General features: G+C 39.4%; 1 protein-coding gene across 1 annotated transcript in view; it reads left to right on the top strand.

Moving 5' to 3' along the window:
* The window catches only part of LOC133118033 (VPS10 domain-containing receptor SorCS1-like), a 125,030-nt gene that overhangs the window by 38,023 nt on the left and 63,425 nt on the right, over positions 1–23,582 (top strand). The window contains exon 2 of the mRNA XM_061227643.1: positions 20,733–20,800. Coding sequence (XP_061083627.1) covers positions 20,733–20,800 — 68 coding nt within the window. The remainder of the gene's footprint in view (positions 1–20,732; positions 20,801–23,582) is intronic.

Here is a 23,582-nt window from a genome sequence, read left to right as displayed (position 1 = left end):
TAAACATTCACGTGTATTCATCCGGGGAAGTAAATGACAATGGTATTCATGCACTGCGGCGAAGGAAAAGTGACTAATTTAATCCCACATCTTGCACAGGTATGTGGGCTTATGTTATGCTCTGCTAAAATGGCAGGAATGTTTTGAGATGTTTAATGAAAGGTGAGGAGAATGGGGAGCGGGCCATTGATGTGGAAAATACAGGCCATTGACTCCTGCTCCCCTCTTGGCCTTGCAAGACACAAAAGGCATAGATTTGTGAAAAATGACCAATGGTACTATAGCTGAAGGTAGGTTCACTCCACATTATTTTCAGAAGGAGAAAAAAAGGTTTGAAGAAGAGTCTAGTGAAATTAGTCATCCCACTTTTGTCTAAAGAGCAAGTGTCACTTTGTACCCTGGTCTATTTTTTTTCTTCAACAATTTCTTCCTAAGAGCCACATCCATCTGACTCTTTCTCATTAATTACACTGTGTAAATATGTAGACAGTCATATTGATGAGGCACCTTAATTCTAAGCGCTGGTTAGGCGGGCTTTGGATGCCGGGGAAAGAATTGCAAAGCCGATCAGGCGCCGTCCTTTAATTTGTCTTTCCGTAGAGTTCACCTATCCCTCCATAATACATGCGTCGCCCTGGATACACAGAAGTAATCTCATCTGACTGAGCGTGCATATGTTACGAAGGAGCCCTTCACATTCTCATAGTAATCAAATGCATTTGAATGCCATTTTTATTGATATGTTGAGATTTACCCAGGGTTTCCGGGGCGAGGGAATCAATTCCCTCGTTCGCGCTAGACAAATTATCCATGTGACCTTTTGTCACAAAGTTAGCATAAAATCCCTTTGAAAATGGAAACCGATGGCAACCGTCTCTAAAGAACGATCTTTATTTTCGGTTGCTATCCTCGTCAGGCCAGAAACAAGACTTTTCACTTTGGAGAGCTCAGCTGGGATTGCATTATATACTGTAGGTTTTCTTGACCACTGCTGTTTTCTATTCTTATTGGCCACATGTGTCCAATTCCACTCTTTACTGTGTGTGTGTGAGTGCATATGTGTGTGTGTGTGTGTGTGTGTGTGTGTGTATGTGTGTGTGTGTGTGTGTGCCAACATGTGCATGTATCAAACATAACATATATGCTGTATATATTGCATGCAACTGTATGCTGTAGTTAGATGGAAAAATATTGTGATGATGTTTTATATTGGAATTGCACTAGTAGAGATCACTCAAATATTTTTACAAGGTTATAGTTTAACTTCTAAAAGCACTTGAACAAGGTGGCTATTTAGGGAACTGGGGAACTGAACATAATGCTGTACTTTGGGGTGACAAGAGACCTATTCACTTTTATTCCATTAATTTTTTTATTTAAGGAAATGAAATGAGTGTGGTGTGGTATACAGTGTATGTGATAACAGCCTACAGAAGAATATTCTTTGACCTTCTCCCACGTTCTTGAAAAATGAAAGTATGCTTACTGTGTAAAATCATTTTAAGTTGAATATCTTAAAAGCGGAGAGACACTTGGAAATTGAAGTTTTGGTCCGAGACTGGGACAGCTCTTTGAATGCTTGGGGGAAAGTATATATTTCATGATCCTTTCAACTCTGAGTGTGATTGAGGCCAAGAAGTGCTGATTACAGAGAAAAAACCAAGGAGGATTCATTTGACTAGAGCACTGGAGGTTATTATTACTATTTAAACAGATAGATATACTTATGAGCCTAGATATCCCTCTCGATCTTTGTGAGACACACACAAACACACACACACACACACACACACACACAGAATGTAGTCTACTAGCAAAGTAAGAAAAAATATTCTGCAAAGCTTACCAACAGACAGCTCAACATGAAGGGTAAGGGAGGGAGAATGAAATATTAAATATTTTTCTTAATTTCTGCATGTGTGCAAAAATGTATAACTGTGGTGCTAACTGAAATTTTGTGTGAGAATACACAGAAAGAAACAGCCGCTTAAATGTGTTGCATGCATAGCGGTTACCTTCTGGTCCAGTGATGAAAATTGCCTTGGGTGGTTTGTCATGGGTTTGCTGTGTTGCTCAGCGCAGTTCTCTTTTTCGCTCCTGAATGAAAGCAGGCAATCAGCGCCTGCTGTTGATATAGTTCCACAGAGCAATTGGTGGTCTGATGAATACACCAGGGTTTTTCCCGCAAATCTGGAGTAGGAGGACGATCAAAGGCCTGATTATGTGATTCTCCCTTGACCATTATTTGGAACAAAACAGATTGTCTGATACTTTTCAAAAAGCTCCAGAATGTCGGTTAAGGTGAATTCGCTGTACGCCCGTGGCGGACAATGGAGGTGAGATATTTCCAACGGAATTTTCCGTTTTGTGATTTCATTCATAACTGAAATCTGCCCTTCGCAAATTGATGTTCTGTGGCTCAGTACATCAGTCACAGTCACAAAGGATCACCAAAGTTTTATTTGAACGTACAGGGAGTATTCCTCCAGTTAAATTACAAGTCACAAAAGGTGTCTCAAGCATAAACCATTATGAAAAAAAATCTCAAGCCTGCCACAGTACATTCATAAATTTAATGTGTCTGATTCACAATGTGAAAAAATAATAACTCTGGAGACTACATTTATGTAGTACCTTTCAATGCATTGAACGTGAATACAGATAAATCTGTGGCATTTTGTTGTACATATTCTTAACGTTACAAATATGTAAGGAATGATTGATGTTATGGTTGTTCGGTGTACTGTACTGTACATGTACTGTAGGTGTCCATTGAGGTTTGGCACGACAATGAGCCTAAGAACCTGGTTGCCTCCAAATTCTTTAATGTATACCTTGGAGAGGATTATTCCACCTATATCGTGGTCATTTGCCAAAGATTTAAATATAAGCAGTCATTAGTATTGTGGGAAAATTTTTGGCCGATTTGTCCTAAATTCTTTACAAGGCTTGCATTGTTTCTGAATATTACTGTGGTTACCTGAGTTGTTTAGCTGGCCAGTGGGCATATGCATTTAGAATTATGATTAAACTTGACTCAAACTACATGTGCATTAAATGGTTCTAATTCACACCTTCCAGCCAGTGAGAATCAAGCATTTACCTAGACCATGGTATACTACTCTATGGGATGGTTGCACAGACACAAGCTTTGTATGTGGAATACATTCAAAATTGAATTTATTTGAGGACCAGGCTTAAGTCTGTGAAACTGGCTGAAAGGGTATTGCTTTTAAATCTGATGGCTTTCCTCAGATTGCTGTCCTCAGTCAAAGCATCTTCACTCACTTCTGTCCTCATCCTACGAGGATCCTCATCTGCTGCGTATGAAACCCGCAACCACCATTTCTCTCAGCCAGCATTTCAGGCCCTGCCCTCGCATGGTACCACATATCCTGCTAATCATTCCTACCAGGTCCCTTCCCCCAGCCCCCTCTTGACCAGCATGGCTCAGTACTTGGTCTCTTCCTCTCTTTACATGATCACTTGTTCCAGTTCTCTACTCCTGGTATGTCATACAGTACCATTGCTGGGCTGATAAACTATGTTAGAAGGGTTGTTCCTCCAACTTTAGTGGTGCTTCATGGAGTGGTGTTGATGGTAAATGGTAAATGGTTGGCCTTTATCCAAAGCGCTGTACAATTGATGCTTCTCATTCACCCTTTCATACACACACTCACACACCGACGGCGATTGACTGCCATGCAAGGCGCCGACCAGCTCCATTTGGGGGTTAGGTGTCTTGCTCAGGGAAACTTCGACACAGCCCGGGCGGGGGATCGAACTGGCAACCCTCCAACTGCCAGACGACTGCTCTTACTGCCTGAGCCATGTCGCCCCATGATGGCTCCAGTGTCTGGCTCCTGTCCAACTAAGCATCTTGGTTTTACACTGGATGACCAGCTGAGCTTCTTCAGACACAATGAAGCAGGTCCCTGCAGGTTCTCCCTACACAACAAAATAATCACCCTGTTCTTCACACTAGAGGCTTCACAACTCATTCCAAGTAATCATCTGTTTGGACTATTGTACCATCTCTCTGGCCATCTTACTGGCTTGTAGCATCGGGCCACTACAATGCTGCTTCCAGCTTGGTCTTAACCCTGCCTAAATTTCTACATCAGGAGGCTGCATGAATTCAGTTCATATCACTCACGCTGGCATTCACCTAGCTCAAAATAGCATTGCCCCTTCCCACCGTCAGACAATGGATTAAAGGAAATGAGACCTGGGTCAAATACATAATGGTTTTGGATTCAAGTACTTTTCTGTGTTCAAGTGATCTTGCCTGGTGCAATGGGAGGACCAGGGTTTGCACTTTTTGAGAGAATGTCATAGGTTCCGATACACCAAACAAGCTCAGTGGAGCGTAAAAAAAAGTGTTTCAATCTAAAACAATTACATATTTGACCCAGGTCTGCAGCGAAACCCCCAATGGACCTCTCCATTCAGCATCCACACCAGCTGGCTGTCCCACAAGTGGCCAGAGGCTCTTCTCTGATTGGTGGAATTGCCTTCCCCATATACTCAGGAACGCACTGACTGTGTTCATGAGATGTCAAAAACCCACTCTTTCAGGCTGGGTTTTTACTATTTTATCTGAGATAAAGTGATGGTGTCACTGTAGCCCTGATGGTAATACCATGAAATGCATTGTTTTCCCAATCAAGTCCATTGGGTGTGTCATTTTACAGAATACGTACAGTACATTTTGTTTTCAGATTAAGTCATTGTTCCCATATGTGCACTCTGTTGTGCTTGGGCACATTCTGTACTGTATATGTCCAAACATTTCAATATTTAACATTTCAACAGAATTGAACTCGAAAAAACATGTTGGCTGAATCTTGGTGCCTTAAAAAGATTAAAAGAGTCTCATTTACTTGAAATGACCATTAGAGACCATTACAGTTGTCTGTGTGCTGTTATCCCAAGAATAGTTCAATTCTCAATCTTAATAGATATTGCAGCTAGGGAGACCTTAAATACTTGCCATGTCCAAATGTTTGTTGTGTTTTACATTCATACACTTATACCCCAGGAGGACGTTTAAGGAAAATCAATTTAGCTTAAGTGCTGGGTGTAAGAGCAAAATGCTAATGTCCTAAAAAAAAGATTTTAAAATGTTGTCCAAGTTAAATCTCTCGCTCTCAAACAGCTATACCATTTATTCAAGAGGGCTGAGTCATTCACCATCTTCCAACACAGATGGAAGCCAGCTCTGGGTCTCCACCCCTAAGCACTCCTATCTTATGTAATTAATTCAGTTTTTCAATTCAATTTTCTCATGGCTTGTTACAGATGTTATTTTCGGTGTGTTCACAAATCATATTATGGTTGATGTTAGCATAGCTTGCCACATTTCATTCTTTATTAATGTTCCATATATTCTTGCTGGTCAGGCCTGTTGTGTACTACTTACTTATGGTCTCTGACATTGTAAGATGCTCTGGAGAAGCATTAATAGTAATATGATAATGCATAATAAAATGAAAACCCCCAATTACAGTGCATGAATGTAAGCATGTTTCAGCATTAAAAAAGACTAGTCACATGAACTTGCAAACTATACATACAGCAGTGTGACTACGTTTGTTTGTGTAACTTGGCTATGTGCCCTTTTTCAAATTGGCCCTTTCTTCATCTTGCCATCTGAAGAGAACGTGGTCTTTGTGTGTGCAATCTTGACTCGTGTCAGCAGAAATGTAATCTATCGAAACTCATAAATTGCTGTAAGGTGTAGCATGCCCGACCATTCTGGAAACTTGGCAGATTTTGTACCTGCCATCTCATAACTCTGTGGGAGACAAAAGTGCAGACCATACTGTGCAAAAGTTTTAGGCTCATGTGAGACATTTTGTAAAGCGAAGACGCTTTAAAAATAAGGAAATTAATAATTTCAAAATATAAAATGTACTATCAAGAGGAGTGAACAGGTAAAAACTAAATCAAATCCAAATCTATTGTGATGACCCTTTGCTTTTAAAACTGCATCAATCCTCTAAGGTACACTATCCTACAGTTTTATAAGAAATTCAGGTTGCAGGTTGTTGAAAATCTCAAAATGCTAAACTCAAGGGTGCCTAAGACTTTTGCACAGTACTGTATACATCCCAATATAATATAAGCTGTCTTTTTAAGTCAAGTGTTCTCCAAACTCTGTCCAATCTGTGGTAATTGCCATTGCTGACTCTCCACATGAGGACCGTTGATGGTGCTACATGCACACACTGCAAATGAGCTTGAAGAGCAATGTCCTGGTCAAGATCTGCATACAGCAGCCAATTCCCCAGGTTATGGGTATCCAGGGAACAACTGAAACAGAGGTCATATTTTCTTAACTTTAATGGATCTTATGGTTTTTAATGCGATGCGTGGTCGATAACTCAAATGAAAATTTAGAGTCGGTTATGCGTCTGTCAATTGTTCGTTCTTCTTTCTTTAATCCCTTTGTTCCCCAAAGGGATTTACGCGAAGGCCACTTTAGCTGACTGTGGGAAATTCACTTTGAAACTTTCTGCTTTAGTCTATGGTGAGGCACACAGTACATTCCATTGCTGGCAAAAACCCGTAAGCAATAAATAACTCATGGGCTTGGAGAAGGAGGAGATTTATGGTCCACCAATAACCTGGCTTTTATTGCTTTCAATAGTGGCGTTGTTGAGGAAGTTGCGGCACGCAACAAACCCAGGGAGTGTTTGCTGGAGAGATCAATAACTCCCCCTCAGCTGTTTGCATATTAATTTATGCATTAACTTGGAACAGGTCCAGCTTCATATTTCCACTGATTTGCATCTTCCCATTGGCACCAGCTGGCAGAATGCTGCCTTAAGTTACTGCCTTGCCTAACACCATCCAATTATAAACTGTAAAGCCCTATGAAATCAGGTCAGGAATGATACAGTCCTCTGCAGATTGCAGGTGGCCTTTGCACAAGAAAACATGAGTAACATATTGAGGAGAACAGCTAATTTCAACCCATTCTAGCATGTAAATTGCCTACAATTACTGCAGCCTGACTGAGTTCTCAGTCCTTGTCTATTCTTTGTTACTTTCAAACATGTACATTCTAATGAATTATTATTCTAAATAATAGTGATTAATGACAGAACTGTCAACTTGACTACATTTCATCATATATGCATTATACATTTCTATTTTTTGTGGATACTGGAAAAATTTGAAAAGAAAATAGCTGACAATAATTTCAATTCCAAACATAAAATGTATCTGCATGATTTCCCCAACAGATCAGACAAGGCAATTCCAAATGAGTTTTTGCTTATATTGGATAGTGTTTATTTAAATGATATTTTAAAATAGGTAATCTCAAATCAAACAAATATTTGCTACCTGCCATTTTCCCCACAAACACACTTGCATTTAAAAGTGGATTAAGTATGAACAGACAAATACGATTTACACAAGATTTTCAAAATCCCAAGAATGCTCTGTAAGATATAACAAATTAAATTCTCAACAAGTAGTGCGATATTTAGAAAGCATATTTAAGCAATTTAATGGCTTTTGTAAGTTTGTAGTTTGTGTAAAATATTTTCCTGTTCTCAATGTTCAAATTCTTGCTGAATCTTCACAGCTCAGGGATTGTGGGACTGCGCTGGATGACTGCACAGGGTAACAGCACTTTATCTCGGCTGAGTGGGTCCAAAAACAAATATGGCTATCGATTTCAGTGGAAGGGAATGACCCCAACAAGCAGTTAAATATGAAGAACAGGGGGAGATTTGTTGAAAATTACTGGGAACTGTGCTCAAAAACAGGTTATGGCAGAGAATAATAAAAAAACCTCCTCTCAGTCTGTCTGTTTTTCTTAGACCAAATTCTTTCAATATAAAAAAAAACTCTTGTGACCCTAGTCTTTTGTCCTTAAAGTTTTGCTTTCAATCAATACCAGCAATACCATGTCTGATGTCTGAGCCTTTCAATCTGAACACCAAGTTAAAAAAATGAACTCAACAGGATGCCAATGATTTGCAGAGCCGGAATTGAACTGATCCGAACATTATAATACAAATGATTAATACCTCCTCCTGAACTGCCACTCCACACCTGCTCCATCAGGCTTTATCTCCTGTTGTGAAAAGTCTTCCAACAAGAGCCCAGTTAGCCCTGATATGCAGAATCAGGGTTATCTTCACAAACAGTGGTATCTTCTCAGCATGCACTCGATCAAGAATGAAGAAGTCCCCAACAGCATATTTGACAGATGCAGTTTCTCTTCCAGAGCTTCTCCTCAACAACAATGGGTGTCTCTAAGCTCTGAAAATGGGCTTGCACATTCACCGGAAAGTTCTTGAAAGGAAACCTCGCTGGTTGCGTCGTCACGTGCAGCAAAGAGACTTTGAGACTACAATTCCCGACACCGTCAAAGTTGATTTCTCCTTGCTGGAGTCTGACAGATATTTTTTAAGTTATTGATGACTCTGGCAAGTCTCTTGAAATATAAATGTTTAGCCTCAAACCTCATACACAAGTGGGATCGAGGTGGGCCAAAATCTAGCATGAGCTGGGGGTAATGTATGGAGAGATGCAGTTTAGGTGTGAAGGCACCAGGAAACAGATTATTGAAACCTGGCAAAAACCAACTAATCAGTGCATGTACAGGCCTGATCCAATGAGTGCTAATGGTTGGTGCCAAAATTAGGTCTGAGCACAAGGTAAAGCTGCCAAAACGTGTTGCTCTCTTCAGTCTTGCTTCCAATTAAGAAATAATCCTGAACAATATGTCCATGTCTCAACAGCTGTACCAGAGATATTGCCATCAAGGGCAACCTTCTCAGGTATCAGAACAGGGTTTGAAGGGCGACCAAAAGAAAATGCTGTTGAAATGTCATTAACTTCTTGAATGCAAGCAGTTTTTTTCCCTGTGCAATGCCTCCAAAATAGACTTTAAAACAAGGGGGACAATTCCCTCAAGGAAGTCATGCATCACATCTGGCAGAAATGGTATCAAAATATGGAAGCTTGTTAAAGAGACATGGTCCAGTTACTCCATAGACTGACTTTAAATTTGGATCCTTTTCAACATACTTCAAATGGTATGCATGAGTTGCCTTTGTCCTGAGAACACAATTTTCCTCTCCGATTGTCTTAGATAAGTCTTTGTAGTAACACAATACCTGCATATCCTACCACTATTGAATGAGCTGCTTAAATTAGTGTAAGAGGAGAGGTTGTCTGCAGATACAGCAACCAGGCCGCCTTTCATGTGACATGTTATTCCCTCAAAAATTAGCCGTGAACCATCTGCTTGCAACCTCTGTAGATCACATATAAGTGGTTCTAAAAACCTTTTCAAATCCATACGTATCAACAGATGAATGTTCCTTAAAGCAGCACTGTTTTTTGGTGGAAGATTTCCAACAGTAAAATAAAACGCAGATATGTTTTATGTAGAAGTCTCTTGGATCCAAAGGGATTAACAACTTCTAACTCATTGTAGTACAAATGAATTCTCAAGAAAGGTTCACTAGAGCTGAAAAATAGATTGATAGATTGTACCATCCTTGCAATCTGTTAAGCAATCAATGACAGGAGCATCAGGTCTATGCATATGCCTCAGGGTACTTTGGTCCTTACAGACTAAACTCAACACTTTTAGCAATGGAACATATTGAGGTGTCCCTTCTCCCACTGGCTGAGTCTACACCCAAGACATATTCCACAGGTTCAATTAAGTTCAATTAAGTTCTCAACACAGTATCTATCTAATTGATATGTGCTGCTGTCTGCAGTGAACCGGAGCAAATTATCATCATGGATAAATTAAAAATAACCATTTAAAGTTTCTAAGAAAAAATGAGCCCATAGTTCTTAATGAAATGCTTGGAAAGTGACTAAATGTTTGTTGTCTTTGTCCAAAATTAGTTTTCCTGTAGAAAATAGGGCTAGTTATTTTTTTCTCTAAAATTTCTGGCTTATGTTTTTTCCTTGTATGGTTTTGCAAAGTATTTTCTTGGACAGTTCTCTTTTCCACTCTCATTTTCATGGTATATTTGTTTGAGTACTTCATGAAATGTTGGTTTCCTACTGGAGCATTGTGGACACTCTCTCTGTGGAACAGCTCACCTAAGAAGGCCTGCTGGTACTCTAAGTCCATTCTCTTCTAGCTGAATGGAAACTTCATCAACTGTCCATCCATTAACCATTTTCTGTGAAAAAGAAAGTCTGTAAGAATGTGCAAAATAAGTCAAACCCAGTCAAAAAATCTATATCAATTTAGTCCCTGGCAAATGGCAAATGGCTGGCATTTATCCAAAGCGCTGTACAATTCATGCTTCTCATTCATCCATTCATACACACACTCACGGCAACTGGCTGCCATGCAAGTCGCAAATCAGCTCTTCTGAAGCATTTGGGGGTTAGGTGTCTTGCTCAGGGACACTTCGACACACCCAGGGCGGGATCGACCCGGCGACCCTCAAACTGCCAGACGACTGCTCTTACCACCTGAGCCTTACCACCTGAGCCAAAGTTACCTCCAGTATAAAGATATGAAAGGGATGACATTGGTAGTCAGAGCGTTCCTTTAATTTATAAGCTACTTGCACTTTTTAAATATAGGCTCCAATAAACCTTGAATACTTTATGGTTTTACTCAAGGTGGGAACAGGCTGGGTAGTGTGTACTAGCATGTCTGAATTATACATTGTTTTGCTGTAGCTCTGAAAACTAGTGAATCTCCAACACTAGGGAATTGATCACAATACAGTGACACCACAAAGCAGCAGCATGCAACACTCATGTGCTACACCTATAGCCAGGAGCAAAAAAGAATCAGAAAGTTGCCAGGAACAAACACACTGCGTTTCTGCTATTTCTGGTTATATAAAATATTGTGTTCCCTGTGCATTGATATAATTTAAATGGGCCATTGCCTTTGAATAATTCTTCTATTTCTTCTTAATTAGAATCTGGTTAGTTGCTGTAGATTCCAGTTGTGTTTCAGGAAAGGAAAGGTCATACGCGCGACTTCAGTGTAACATGAATCATCATTGAGAATGTCACAGTTTAGGTACAATTTCTCGACCATTGGTCTTTCCAGGATAAAAGTGTTCTTGCATATGATAATTCACTCTTACCTCAGACAATGCTGTTCTTTCCTGGATAGATCAATGGATTTTCACATATTATAGTTTATATTCAACCAAAGTTTCCTTCCGATGGCTCGAGGCACCTATGGCTTGGGCCATTTATTGGCAGAGATTTCCATGCAAAAAAGGTATTCAAACTGCATACATTAACATGATAAACGTGGGGGCCCTTAAACACAGATCCCCACTTTTTGGTCTATACAAATAAAAATACCAAAATTCAACACCATTCCATATAAAATTTAAAGTAAATAGTGTTTTTTAAAATATTATTTTCTCCTTTACCCATCCAGGTAGGCCTCATTGTAAAAAATAAAATCAACAGACAAGAGACCTGGCCAAGACAGCAGTTATACATACATGCATTTTCAGAGAGAATAAAAAAGAATAATTAAAAAAGTACATAAGAATACACAGAACAGACTATTCACTTCCAAAAGTACATAATACCACTCTTGAGGGTAATTAGGGAGCTGGACTTATGTGATATCCAACTGATATCGACCCTCAGTGGTTACAGAATCCCTCTAATCTTACTTCTAATCTCCTTTCAAATCACAATAGTGATGGAAATCAAGAGTTTGGCCAACAGTATTAAGAACAAGAGTGGAGGATGATAATGTCTTATTGCTGTAAAATCTATATGTACAGAGTGAGTAGGACAGAGGCTAAACCCTTGAAGGAATACTCCAACATTTTGGAAAATATACCTTTTTTACACCTTTTTAGACTTACAGACTTAGAAGAGATGTTTGATTTCATTTTCATTTTTGTGCATTCACTGGCTAAGTTTCCATGTTAGCATAATATGTTAGCTTAGCATAAAGTCAGTAGCCTCCGTAAAAGTGAAGAAATATACCTTACACCTTTTGGGATTACAAGGAGTTTATATGACTGCCCTGGCAGTGTACTCTATAGCTTACAATTATCAACAGGTATCCCCAGCTAACAGAGAAGGAAAAATAATAATGAAAGTTAAAAAAAAACAATAATAAAAAGTAATCAAGAAGGGTCCCACAAGACATACATAACCCTGCGACATGGGGCTTATAGATATTGGTATACTTCAAATAATTGTATGCCATCAAATGGCCTCCACTGGCTTCCTATTGCCGCACGCATCCGCTTCAAGGCCCTAGTGTTGCCATTTCAGGCTGCTAAGGGGACTGCCCCACCTTACATCCTTAATCACTCCCTACTCCCCAGCTAGACCACTCCAGTCTGCCAGCTCTGGTCGCCTTATGGTTCCCTCACTACGAGCACCTGGCAGTCGAGCTGCATGTTCATGCCTGTTTTCCGTTATGGTGGTGAAAAAAAACCAAAAAAACTTGCACTTACAATTACTGTATTTTTTGTTTAAAACAGCACTTCATGTATATTTTACTAGTTATGGATATGATGCTTTAACTTGTGGAAGAACCTATGCACTTGTAAATCGGTTTGGATTAAAAGCGTCTGCCAAATGACTAAAATGTAAAAAGTTCAATATATATGCTATATGAAATTGCACCATCTTACAGGGCCATGCATGCTCTCTATTGTAATTATTGCACATCTGTATACTTGTTTTATTAATCTTTGTGTTATATTCGCCCAAACTGTTTTATTGCTGCTCCTTGCTCAGTTTCTTATCCAATGAATCTATAAAGATTAAAGTTATCAATGTGGTCAGTTCTTACACATGGAACTATACTTCCCTCTAGGGTCAGCAGTGTACTATTTTTTGCACCATTCTCTGCAAACTCTAGAGACTGCTTTATGTCAAAATCCCTGAATATTTCTGAGATACTCAAACCACCCTATCCGGGTTGGTCTGAAAAACAGCTGAACCTCTTGACCATGTCCACATGCTTGTAAGCATTTAGTTGCTGCCACATGATTGGCTGATTAAATATTGTCATTAACAAGCTGGTGTACAGGTCTTCCCAATAAAGTGATCACTGTGAGTATAACTTAATTGAAATGAGATGGAAATGACCCCCTCCTTCTAATATTGAGAATGAAGGTTTAGTTTCAATCATTCATTCATTCATTCATTATCCTAACCAACTTATCCTGAACAGGGTCGCAAGGGGGCTGGGGCCTATCCCAGCATACGTTGGGCAAAAGGCAGGAATACACCCTGGACAGGTCGCCAGTCCATCGCAGGGCACACACACCATTCACTCACACACTCATACCCACGGGCAATTTAGACTCTCCAATCAGCCTAGAGTACCTGGAGGAAACCCACGCAAACACGAGAGCATGCAAACTCCACACAGAGAGGCCCCGGCCAACGGGGATTTGAACCCAGGACCTCCTTGCTGTGAGGCCGCAGTACTACCCACTGCACCATCCATGCCCCCCCTCGTTTCATTCATACATGTTAAATTACACAGTACGTGTGTACATGTACTATAGTGGGCCTTTCTTTCTTAATCAAAAAGGAAAATGGATCCACCCACAGGGAACAGTTAATTAACATCTGGAAAGATTTATGTGGCACTTCAGGCTTGCTTGAGTATATTCTGGCTAAGGCCAGGCTGAACTAACAGAAGTGATAAAATGTTATGTGTCCTGTGATTCCCATGATATTTATGAGACTTGCTGAGTACGAGCTGGTGGGTGATGTGGTTATTTATACATTTATGTGCTGAACGCAGGAAGCAGTGTTTGTACTGAGGACAATAACCTTCAAGGCTAACTGTATGCTAAAAAGGATAACGTTGGGAGGTAACGTGTGAGTTTTTACCCTCCTCACTTCCACAAAATGAGCAAAATTGAAAAGACTGTACGCAGATGGCAAATGTTTTGACAAGCTGTTGGGTTTGAACAATTTGTAGGATGCATTCTTCAGTGTTTGTTTGTGCAACTTCATTTTTTTCCCCTCAGATGTGTTTTATTGGCTGCAAATTTGTTCAGTTTGTTTAAAGATAATTTGTTTATTGGTTTAAATTAGTGTAGTACTGTAATGGCTTTGGTTCTCCTACTTATACTTATACAGCTCATTTCATATGTGGCCATGCGCTACGCTACATTTCAGAGGGCTAGCTATGGCCACTACACCGCTTTTTTCTCAAGACAACATCATATCATCATTTCATTGATACTCCTTACTATTTAAATATTTCACTTCTTACATACTGTAAAAATAAAGACAACTGGAGCCAATTCATATTTGTGTGTGTGAATTGTAGCCCATCAGGGAGCTACACCACTTAATTGAGTTGGTCTCCTCCTCATTCAATCAGACAAGGATGGCATAGAGTATCAAACCAACATAATTAGCAGTTTGCCTTCCAGGCTTCTGAAGAGACTGTGTCGGCCCCCCATCTTGTATTGTATGCTCATAGACAGCATGTTCTGTCTCTCTATAGAAGTGTGCCTCCTCATTCATATATACAGTCAGGTCCATAAATATTGGGACATCGACACAATTCTCTACACCACCACAATGGATTTTAAATGAAACACACAATATGTGCTTTAACTGCAGCTTTAATTTGAGGGTATTTACATCCAAAACAGGTGAACAGTGTAGGAATTACAACAGTTTGTATATGTGCCTCCCACTAACAAACTAACAATCATAAATCAAACTTTCACTTTTTAATACTTGGTTGCAAATGTTGTTTGGCAAACTCTAATCTGGTCTTCCTGTTTTTGAGGCTCACCAATGGTTTACATCTTGTGGTGAACCCTCTGTATTCACTCTGGTGAAGTCTTCTCTTGATTGTTGACTGTTGTGAAGGGATTTTTCTTCACCAAGAATTCTTCTGTCATCCACCACAGTTGTTTTCCGTGGTCTTCCGGGTCTTTTGGTGTTGCTTACCTCACCTGTGCGTTCTTTCTTTTTAAGAATGTTCCAAACAGTTGATTTGGCCACACCTAATGTTTTTGCTATCTCTCTGATGGGTTTGTTTTGATTTTTCAGCCTAATGATGGCTTGCTTCACTGATAGTGACAGCTCTTTGGATCTCATATTTAGAGTTGACAGCAACAGATTCCAAATGCAAATAGCACACTTAAAATGAACTCTAGACCTTTTATCTGCTCCTTGTAAAAGAGATAATGAGGGAATAACACACACCAGGCCATGGAACAGCTGAGCAGCCAATTGTCCCATTACTTTTGGTCCCTTAAAAAGTGGGAGGCACATATAGAAACTGTTGTAATTCCTACACCGTTCACCTGATCAAATACCTTCAAGTTAAAGCTGAAAGTCTGCAGTTAAAGCATATCTTGTTCGTTTCATTTCAAATCCATTGTGGTGGTGTATAGAGCCAAAAAGAGGAGAATTGTGTTGATGTCCCAATATTTATGGACCTGACTATATATAAAATGGCTGTCTTAACAACCATTTTTATATCACTTAAGATCATATTTTTTTCTGTCAAGTAGAAAATATTGGCTTGTGTTATGTTACTGCCCCCTCATTAGCAAATCCAGGAAATTAGTCCAACTTTCTCACCTTAATGGAATTTTTTTTGTCTTAAATACACAACTAAGATTGACTTATTTTTTGTTTCTTGCAATGTTGTGGCTGTCCGTGGGCAACACTGCAACCCTGACAGTTAAAGACACTCTTACCCAGGGCAACTTGTATCGCTTGTGTTTTTTTTTTCCTCTTCTTTAAAACATGCAACCCAGCTGGATATTTACTGAAGCAATTCAGGTTAAGTACCATGCTCAGGCTGCCAAGGGCAACGCCGCACCTGGAAAATCGAGTCTACAACCATATACTACACCACCACGCATTAAAGCCAGTCACCGCATCTGCGTCTTGCGGTACAGTACGTCTGTCTGCAAACGGATAGGTCTGATAAATGGATATATTTTTATGGCACCAGTAAACTCCTGTATTATTAGAAAAGCTTATTTCAAAATTCAGCGTTACATAATCTGCCAGCCACAGAGGACAAATCCAAGGCTTCTTACACGGGCAAAATGAAAGCTAGTGTCTGCAACACCGTGTGGTGTGGGAAAAGCCAAACATGGATCCATCTGCCATCTGGCTTCTTAAAAACAAACTAGCCACCAAGGAAATGCATGTATGCATATGGGCGTCTTTGCGCAGGAAAGAGTTCATCTTTGCCCTGAAAAGAGTCAATCTCCAACTGTCTGTTTTTATTAAGAGGATATGGTTTTAGTGGCGAAAAACTACAAAAAGAAATACAAATAACAAATAATGAAAACAAAAAAACAAGTATATCAATCCCATGAGTGAAAATCAATCCAGCCAGCTGGCAACACTCGACAGGTGGCTATGGGAAACTCAGACATTCAGAGGAATGAACCCTTATCTCTGATGTCAAATGCGATTGCCTGACTCCTAAAACAAAACCAAGGAGCCCAAAATGAAATAATTTCTCAATTCTTTTGTCACAAAGAGAAAGCTCACGACTCGTGTCATCCAAGTTTTCACTGGCCATCTCTCCAGGCAAATGGAAACTGGTTATGTACTGGTGTGAGGGTAAAAGTCAAGGTAATTACCCAAATGTACTGTAATTATGAAACAGAATAACAATATCATTAACATTACATTCTTATTTTTTAAGACCCTAACCAAAAAAAGAAGTACCAACCCAAAAATACATTTATACAAGCCAGACTAATAACCAGTCTATGCTTGTAGAAAACACGTTTGCTTTAATCTGGGTATTAGCATAAAAATGCATCAAGCAGGATGTGTCTTTCACAAATTACCTTTATTCACATTTATAATGCATCCAAATCTAGATCAGCACTCAACTCAATTAACTCAATTAAATTAAGTTAATTAAGTGCTCAGTTGGGAAATTTGTTGATAAAGAAATCTGCAAATGCCTGCATACAAATGGCTCTCCAGCACTAGAGTAGGCAGGAAATTCTGAGTAAGTGAATTTGTTAAACTAGCATCATAATGTGCATTTAGCCAATGCCATGTCTTAAAACAGAATTATATGAAGATATGCGGATCCTGGCCATCTATTATTTATTTTATCTCCTGTCTCAAGCAGATCATTTCTATTTACTGATAGTTTTGGCTGTAAGATCCTTGAGATTTCTTTCAGTTAAGGCGAAATGAGTCAAAAAAGCAATCAATCAACACTCAAATTAGAATTTTTTATTTCTATTTTTTTAATAAAGTGTGCACTACCAAGCTGAAATCATCCACATTTAAATGGCGTTAAATAAATAAAATGTGCATAATCTTGTGACTTCAAATACTTTTTGAATACTAATGATATTGGACCAGTCATCTAGAGAACTTTAATTACTGTATCATTTATCAGTTTGGCAAAACATTTTGGGTTTCAAATGCATTATACAGTTCCTGACTGATTGTCTTAACATTCTCAGTCTAACATGCTAATACTTTGACCTTTTTAAAGAATCACCGAATAGTTCATGGTTATGTACCTTTGGCACAGATTGGAGTCTTCTCCAACCATATTTTTATCTGTTTCTGTTTTGGTCCATGGTCCATCATTTACAGCCAACCAAGTGGCTGGAATTAAATCGGTTTCAAGCAAAGCATTTGTCCATACATGACTGGGATTCATTCAACATTTTTTCTTTACTTTGATGAAGAATTAAAAGTATGACATGTTTTCTTCCCAAACAGTTTGGCGCATGTGTTCAGTAATTACTGAAACTAACTTTACAATGTGCGTTTGTGATGAGTGTCTGAGAAATCTTGATTGAATACAGACCAGGGTGATTGTAAGCTTGTTGACTATTCAATGACTATTCATCATAATTTTATAGTAAAATAGAAAATATATATTCAACCGCATGGCACCCTCAAAGGAACAGCAATTCAAGGAATAAGAGATCCACAGGAAAACAAGTACGTCATTTTGGTTTTAATCAAAGTTGACACCTGCTCTGCTACATTTCAGGTGCTTTTATCAAAAACTGTTGTCTCGCCAACCCAAACAGATAAATCTAACTCCATTAGCAGAGATGTGTCATCTACAGGGCTATCAAATGTATTCCATGTTGGTGCATTAGTTCAAAATTGGAGGACATTTCAAGCAGGGGTTGACTCAGTTCAGCATACTACTATTATACACACTTTACACAGTATAATATTTGAAATTGAAAATACAACACTAGTGAAATGTGTGCCTCTGAAAATGGCCTCACCAGCTAAAGTAAATATGCATTACAGTTCTATATTCTCATACTCCAGGATTTCTCACTGAGGAAGGCCTCATTGCGAATAGGATCTTGACATTATTGTCAGATACAAGTCAAAAGGCTGCACCTGAAATAGCATGCAGTGAATTGTAATTATTGCACTTATGTATACTTGTTTTATTAGACTTCATGTTATTACATTACATTACATTACGGGCCTTGCTCAAGGGCCCAACGGCTGTGCGGATCTTTTTGTGGCTACACCGGGATTAGAACCACCGACCTTGCATGTCCCAGTCATTTACCTTAACCACTACGCTACAGGCCGCCATTTATATTTATATTATATTTGCCCAAACTGTTTCATTGCTGCATCTTGGTCAGTTTTTTATCCGATTAATCTAAAATTGTTCAAGTTTTTATTCATGTGGTCACTTCTAGCATATGGAACTGTACTTCCCTCTAGGGTCAGCAGAGTACTTGTCCCTGTTTATGGTTATGTACTTTATTGTACAGCAGGGTCCAAAAGTCTGAGATGAGACTGCATTGAAAATCTGTGGGGTTTTTTTTCATACAATGACAAAAACAAGTTTTAGGATTTTGAAAAATGTCAAACAAATTAAAGTTACTTCAAAGCAAGAACTACTTGCTGCACAATCTACAATCACCTGACCTCAACTCCATTAAACATTTAAGGGGACACTTGAAGACTGACAAAAGCCAATCTTTCAGTAACATCACAAGATGCTCTTTGGAACATTGTCAATTAATGCAGGGATAACATGAATCATCAGGTTTTGCACAGATTTATGGAGTCCATGCCAGCTCGAGTGTACATTGCCATTGAAGCAATAGGGGGACATACCAAATACTAAGAAATTCATGTAAATTTTCAACTTTTCACACAAATTGTTATGCTGATAATATAATTTGTAATTAAAAAGTAATGCAAAATAAGAATGCAAAATAGAAGCATTTTCACTGGTGGTCTCAGACTTTTGGACCCCACTGTATGTCACTCTGGATAGGAGCCTCTGTGAAATGCCTGTAATGTAATGTAATCTAATGCAACATGGTGCCCAGTGAAACCCTGCGGTTTCTTCTGCTACAGGTCCGCAGTTTTGGGCACTGGGCTCGCAGCTCCAAATTTAAAGACGCTCTTGTGATACATATGCGAGTTTCACTCACCTACTGTACTTTTACTGAACCTTTTTTCTCTTTTTTTTAATATTCTAAGTGAGTTTTTTGATACATCTTTATTCCTATACTGGTAGAAAAGTGCATTCTAAGTGGATGGCAATTACAAAAGCACTTCAGCCCAGCAGGGCCTTGAGCAGCGATTTTAATTGCCATCTTTTGAAGTTGGCATAGTGTGATTACAGCGGCTGCTGTGATGCTGTTCGGCCACCAAGGCGAGCCTGTTTGGGCTCTGCCGATGGACGCCATGCTGTTTTAACCACTTTTACAACAAAAAGTCTCAGAATTTATTCTTATTTTTTTCCCTACATGGTCATCAGAAACCTTGGCTGAGAAAAGGAGTCAACTGCGAAAAGGATTTAGACTGACATCTGAGTTCCTCATCAAATGAGGAGAAAATGTTTTGTGAATGCTAAGTTCACGGGGGTATTGTTTCTCCAAAATGTGGTCGGGCCGGCCAGTGTCCTTTGAGCCTTCAGAAGAGCATTACCAGAATCTGTAAAGAACTGTGAGAGTCTATTAGGTTATTAATGGTGCAGCCACTGTATTGAAACACATTGAAGTCAAGGGCATGGTTTTTGAAATTCATATCATGAATCTCAACAGTGTATGTGAGGCCATGGGCTCTGAAACACAGTGGAAATACATGATGATGATCCATGTTTCTGGCTGTGTGGTCACACACATGCAAGTGCATACACACAGATGTCCACACAACCACTCAAGGTTACTGTGGAAATAGCGATAGATATGTTTGTTTTCCAGTTAAATCATTTAAGTCTGTTTTTTCTTTTTGCACCATTCTATGCAAACTCTAGAGACTGTTGTACATGAAAATCCCTGGACATACCTAAACCACCCTGTCTGACACCAACAGTCACTCCATGGTCAAAGTTAGAAAACTTGAATGCAAGGCCACTGGGGTGCCAGTAGATTACCGTAAATTTGTGGTAGAATATTATAAATATAAGACCGTTATTGATGGTACTGTAGATTTAAGGGATTTTCAATTTTCCTCACATTAAATGTTAATCACAGTCAAACATCAATTTTTTAAGTAACAAACTGTTATTTCACTGCATTTTTCCTTCTGTTTTAAAAAAGGTATGTAGAATTTACATTGTAAATCCTGTAAAAATACAGTTTTTGTTTTAGTGTTGCTTTGACTAACAATGAGCTGCTATGTATTCTCTGAAAGGGTACATGCTAAACCAGTATCACACAATGGATGATATGTAAAATATGTAAGATATACTATTGTTTACCATGCTGGGGAAAAAAAGGAACTGAAATTTGGATCCTTCTGTTTTTCAGGTCATTCTCATGCTGACGAAGCATTTTGACTTCAACCTTGGCAGTGTCACTGAAAGTTCCCTGTGGAGGTAAGACACAATATTATACCCTTCAGATATTCTTACAGACTGCAGTCATCAGCCATACCACACTATTACATGGTGCCACCCAATTGCATTTATCACAAAGAGGACAGATTCCTGTGTCTTGGACAGATGCCTATTCTGGCCAATTCAATCTGATCCTTTTTTATTCAATAACTCCTTACCTAGGGTGGATGGGTGGTGAGATTTGCGATGAGAAAATCGGGCATCAGTGAAATCCTTTGCTCGTTGTAATTGTATTACAGTTTTACTGTGTTACAGCTATTAACACCACATGGAGAAAAAAGGTTGTGCTAATGTTGACTAGCCAGTGATCCAAACCTTGGTCAAATATGTAACCATTTTGGATTCAAATTGAGCCATCTAAGAGGACCATAAGGTGTGTTTTGCACTTTGAGTGTTTGCACTAGGTTTACATATACCGTAAGTTCAAATACACCACACAAGCTCAGTAAGCGCAGAAAAGTATTTTAATCCAGAACAATTACGTTGACCCAGATCGTCAGCGATCCCGTTGACTTACCACTAGTCCTACAGTAGCATCACTCAGGGAAGCAGGGTTTCATGAGGTGACCCCAAAACGAACTGCTCAACAGTGACTCTCCGGGTTAATCTGGTATCAGGCAGTCCTAGTGTGGAGGGGGCCCGGTTGTGGATGGCAACCACTGCAAGGTTGCTCAATTTACCTCAGTATTGCGAGGACAGGGAGGGACGAAAGCTTTATCTTACATAAATGACTCCCTCCAATCAGTTAGGCACCCACAGGTGTGATTACACAATCTACACATGAAGAGTCCCAAGACTCAATGCCTACGCAAGTGCAGGGGGATTGCGGAGGGAAAGGCAGCTTGACATCACACAATCGGGGGAGTGTACTTATCCGTGCTCTTCCCAATCTAGGAAGAGGTAGCAACGATGTGTGAGGAGTTAAAAGTGGGTATTAATCACAAATTTGGAGAAAATTCTGAGAAATCTGCCATCACCTTGGAAAACAAGTTATTCCTCATCTCCCGTCAACTTACAGAGATGACAGAGATGGAATTTCAGAGAAGACAAAGATGGAATTTCAGAGATGACAAACATGGAATTTCAAAGAAGACAAACATGGAATTTCAGACGGAGTTGGGTATTCCAAATCAGAAAGGAAGACGGGGGGGAAATGCTCTGGTCTCGTAAACAAGTCATGCTGACAACACAAATTAGGGGACAACATTTTTTGCATTCGGTTTACTATGGCAACCCTAAATCACTTCTGCTTTTGAGAAGCAACAGAATGTTCCAGCTTAACTTTGAGTAAATCATCCCACTGTGAGCATTTCCAGGCAAAACCCAGGTTTGAGAAGGAAAAAAAAACCTTATGAATTTAGGTCACTCTCAGAGCCACCCTTCAACTCTGAGCAGATGATGAAATCTGAAAACGGATACAAAAGGCCCTGAATGCAGAGTTCAGCACAAAGTCTGAACTAGGAGTCTATATCGATCAACAATAATACAGTCCATTCATGAAGATGAACTATGAGTGTTTGCCAAAAAAGCCATTCCAGAAAAAAGAAAAAAAATATTTATTTTCTGTGTTTGAGACCTAAATGATGCTGCAGAGGCATTACTGGCTTTAGAAATATTTTTCCCTTCTTCACCCTGGATACAAAATCAATGCCAATATATAAATTCATCAATTAAAAATAATAGTCTCCATTGGGTTTGTTCAATTTCTTCCTACACACTTGATGATCGGTGGTTTACATGTGAAAAGTGAAGACACCAACATCCCAACCCAATGGTATTATCCCTGCCAGCCAGCCAGCAGCTGAGAGATACCTGGGAAACGTGGTCCAATTCCTATTAAATGAATGACTGATTTGAATGGAATTCAGCGCAGAACAAAATGGCTGTCACTGGACGACACGCTGAAGCTCATTGCATTAATATCCTCTCCTTTCCCACTGCTCACATTGCAGATGCATAATTACTCAGGACTGCAAGCACTGCGATATTCAGCCTATAAAGAGGGCACATTATCCCTTCATTATCTACTTATGGAAATCATAATCATAATTCAGAAGTTAGCCAATGGAACACAGCTCACTATCACTCGCAAAATGATCAGTCCTATAGGGAACATAAAATGGTTACGTGTGACCTGATGATTCTCCTGTTATACAGTGGCTTCAGAAAGTAGATGAAAGATTCCAGTTTTGATTTTCAAAAATCTGTTTTCACTGTATCATTACGTAGTGAGATTGGTAAAAAATAATTTGAACCATTTCAAATTAAATCTAGAACACAAAGTGTGCAAAAATTGCCGCTGTATGTTTTAAATAACGTGTATGTGAGGCCATGGGCTCTGAAAAAAAATCTGAAGCCACTATGTTTAAAAAAAAAAAAAATCCTGCTGTGGACTCAATATTTAACAGGTGGCTGACAGACTGGTATCCTCTCCCAGACTGACTGCTTCAGTGCACACCCTGATTGGTTCAAATTATACCTCCATGACTGCAGTGTCCGGAGAATCATCACCAGCATACAGTACTGTACTACTAATGGCCACCCTGTGTCACCTGCACTTCATCCAAGGCTAGGATGGTCCAACAGGGATCTTAAACAGGCCGCATAGGGATGGGTGGGCTTGGGTGGCCCACAGCAACCGAATATCCTAAAACCCATTTACCTTTGCTGAACCACCACACACAATTGTGAATGCCACCTCTTGATATACAAGCCCAACTATACTAATATTGATCCCATTGTCCACCTGGGAAGCAAGAAT

Source organism: Conger conger, chromosome 18, assembly GCF_963514075.1.
Source record: "Conger conger chromosome 18, fConCon1.1, whole genome shotgun sequence".
Lineage (NCBI taxonomy): Eukaryota > Metazoa > Chordata > Actinopteri > Anguilliformes > Congridae > Conger > Conger conger.
The sequence above is the reverse complement of the archived record's forward strand: the minus strand, read 5'-3'. Positions and strand labels throughout refer to the sequence as shown.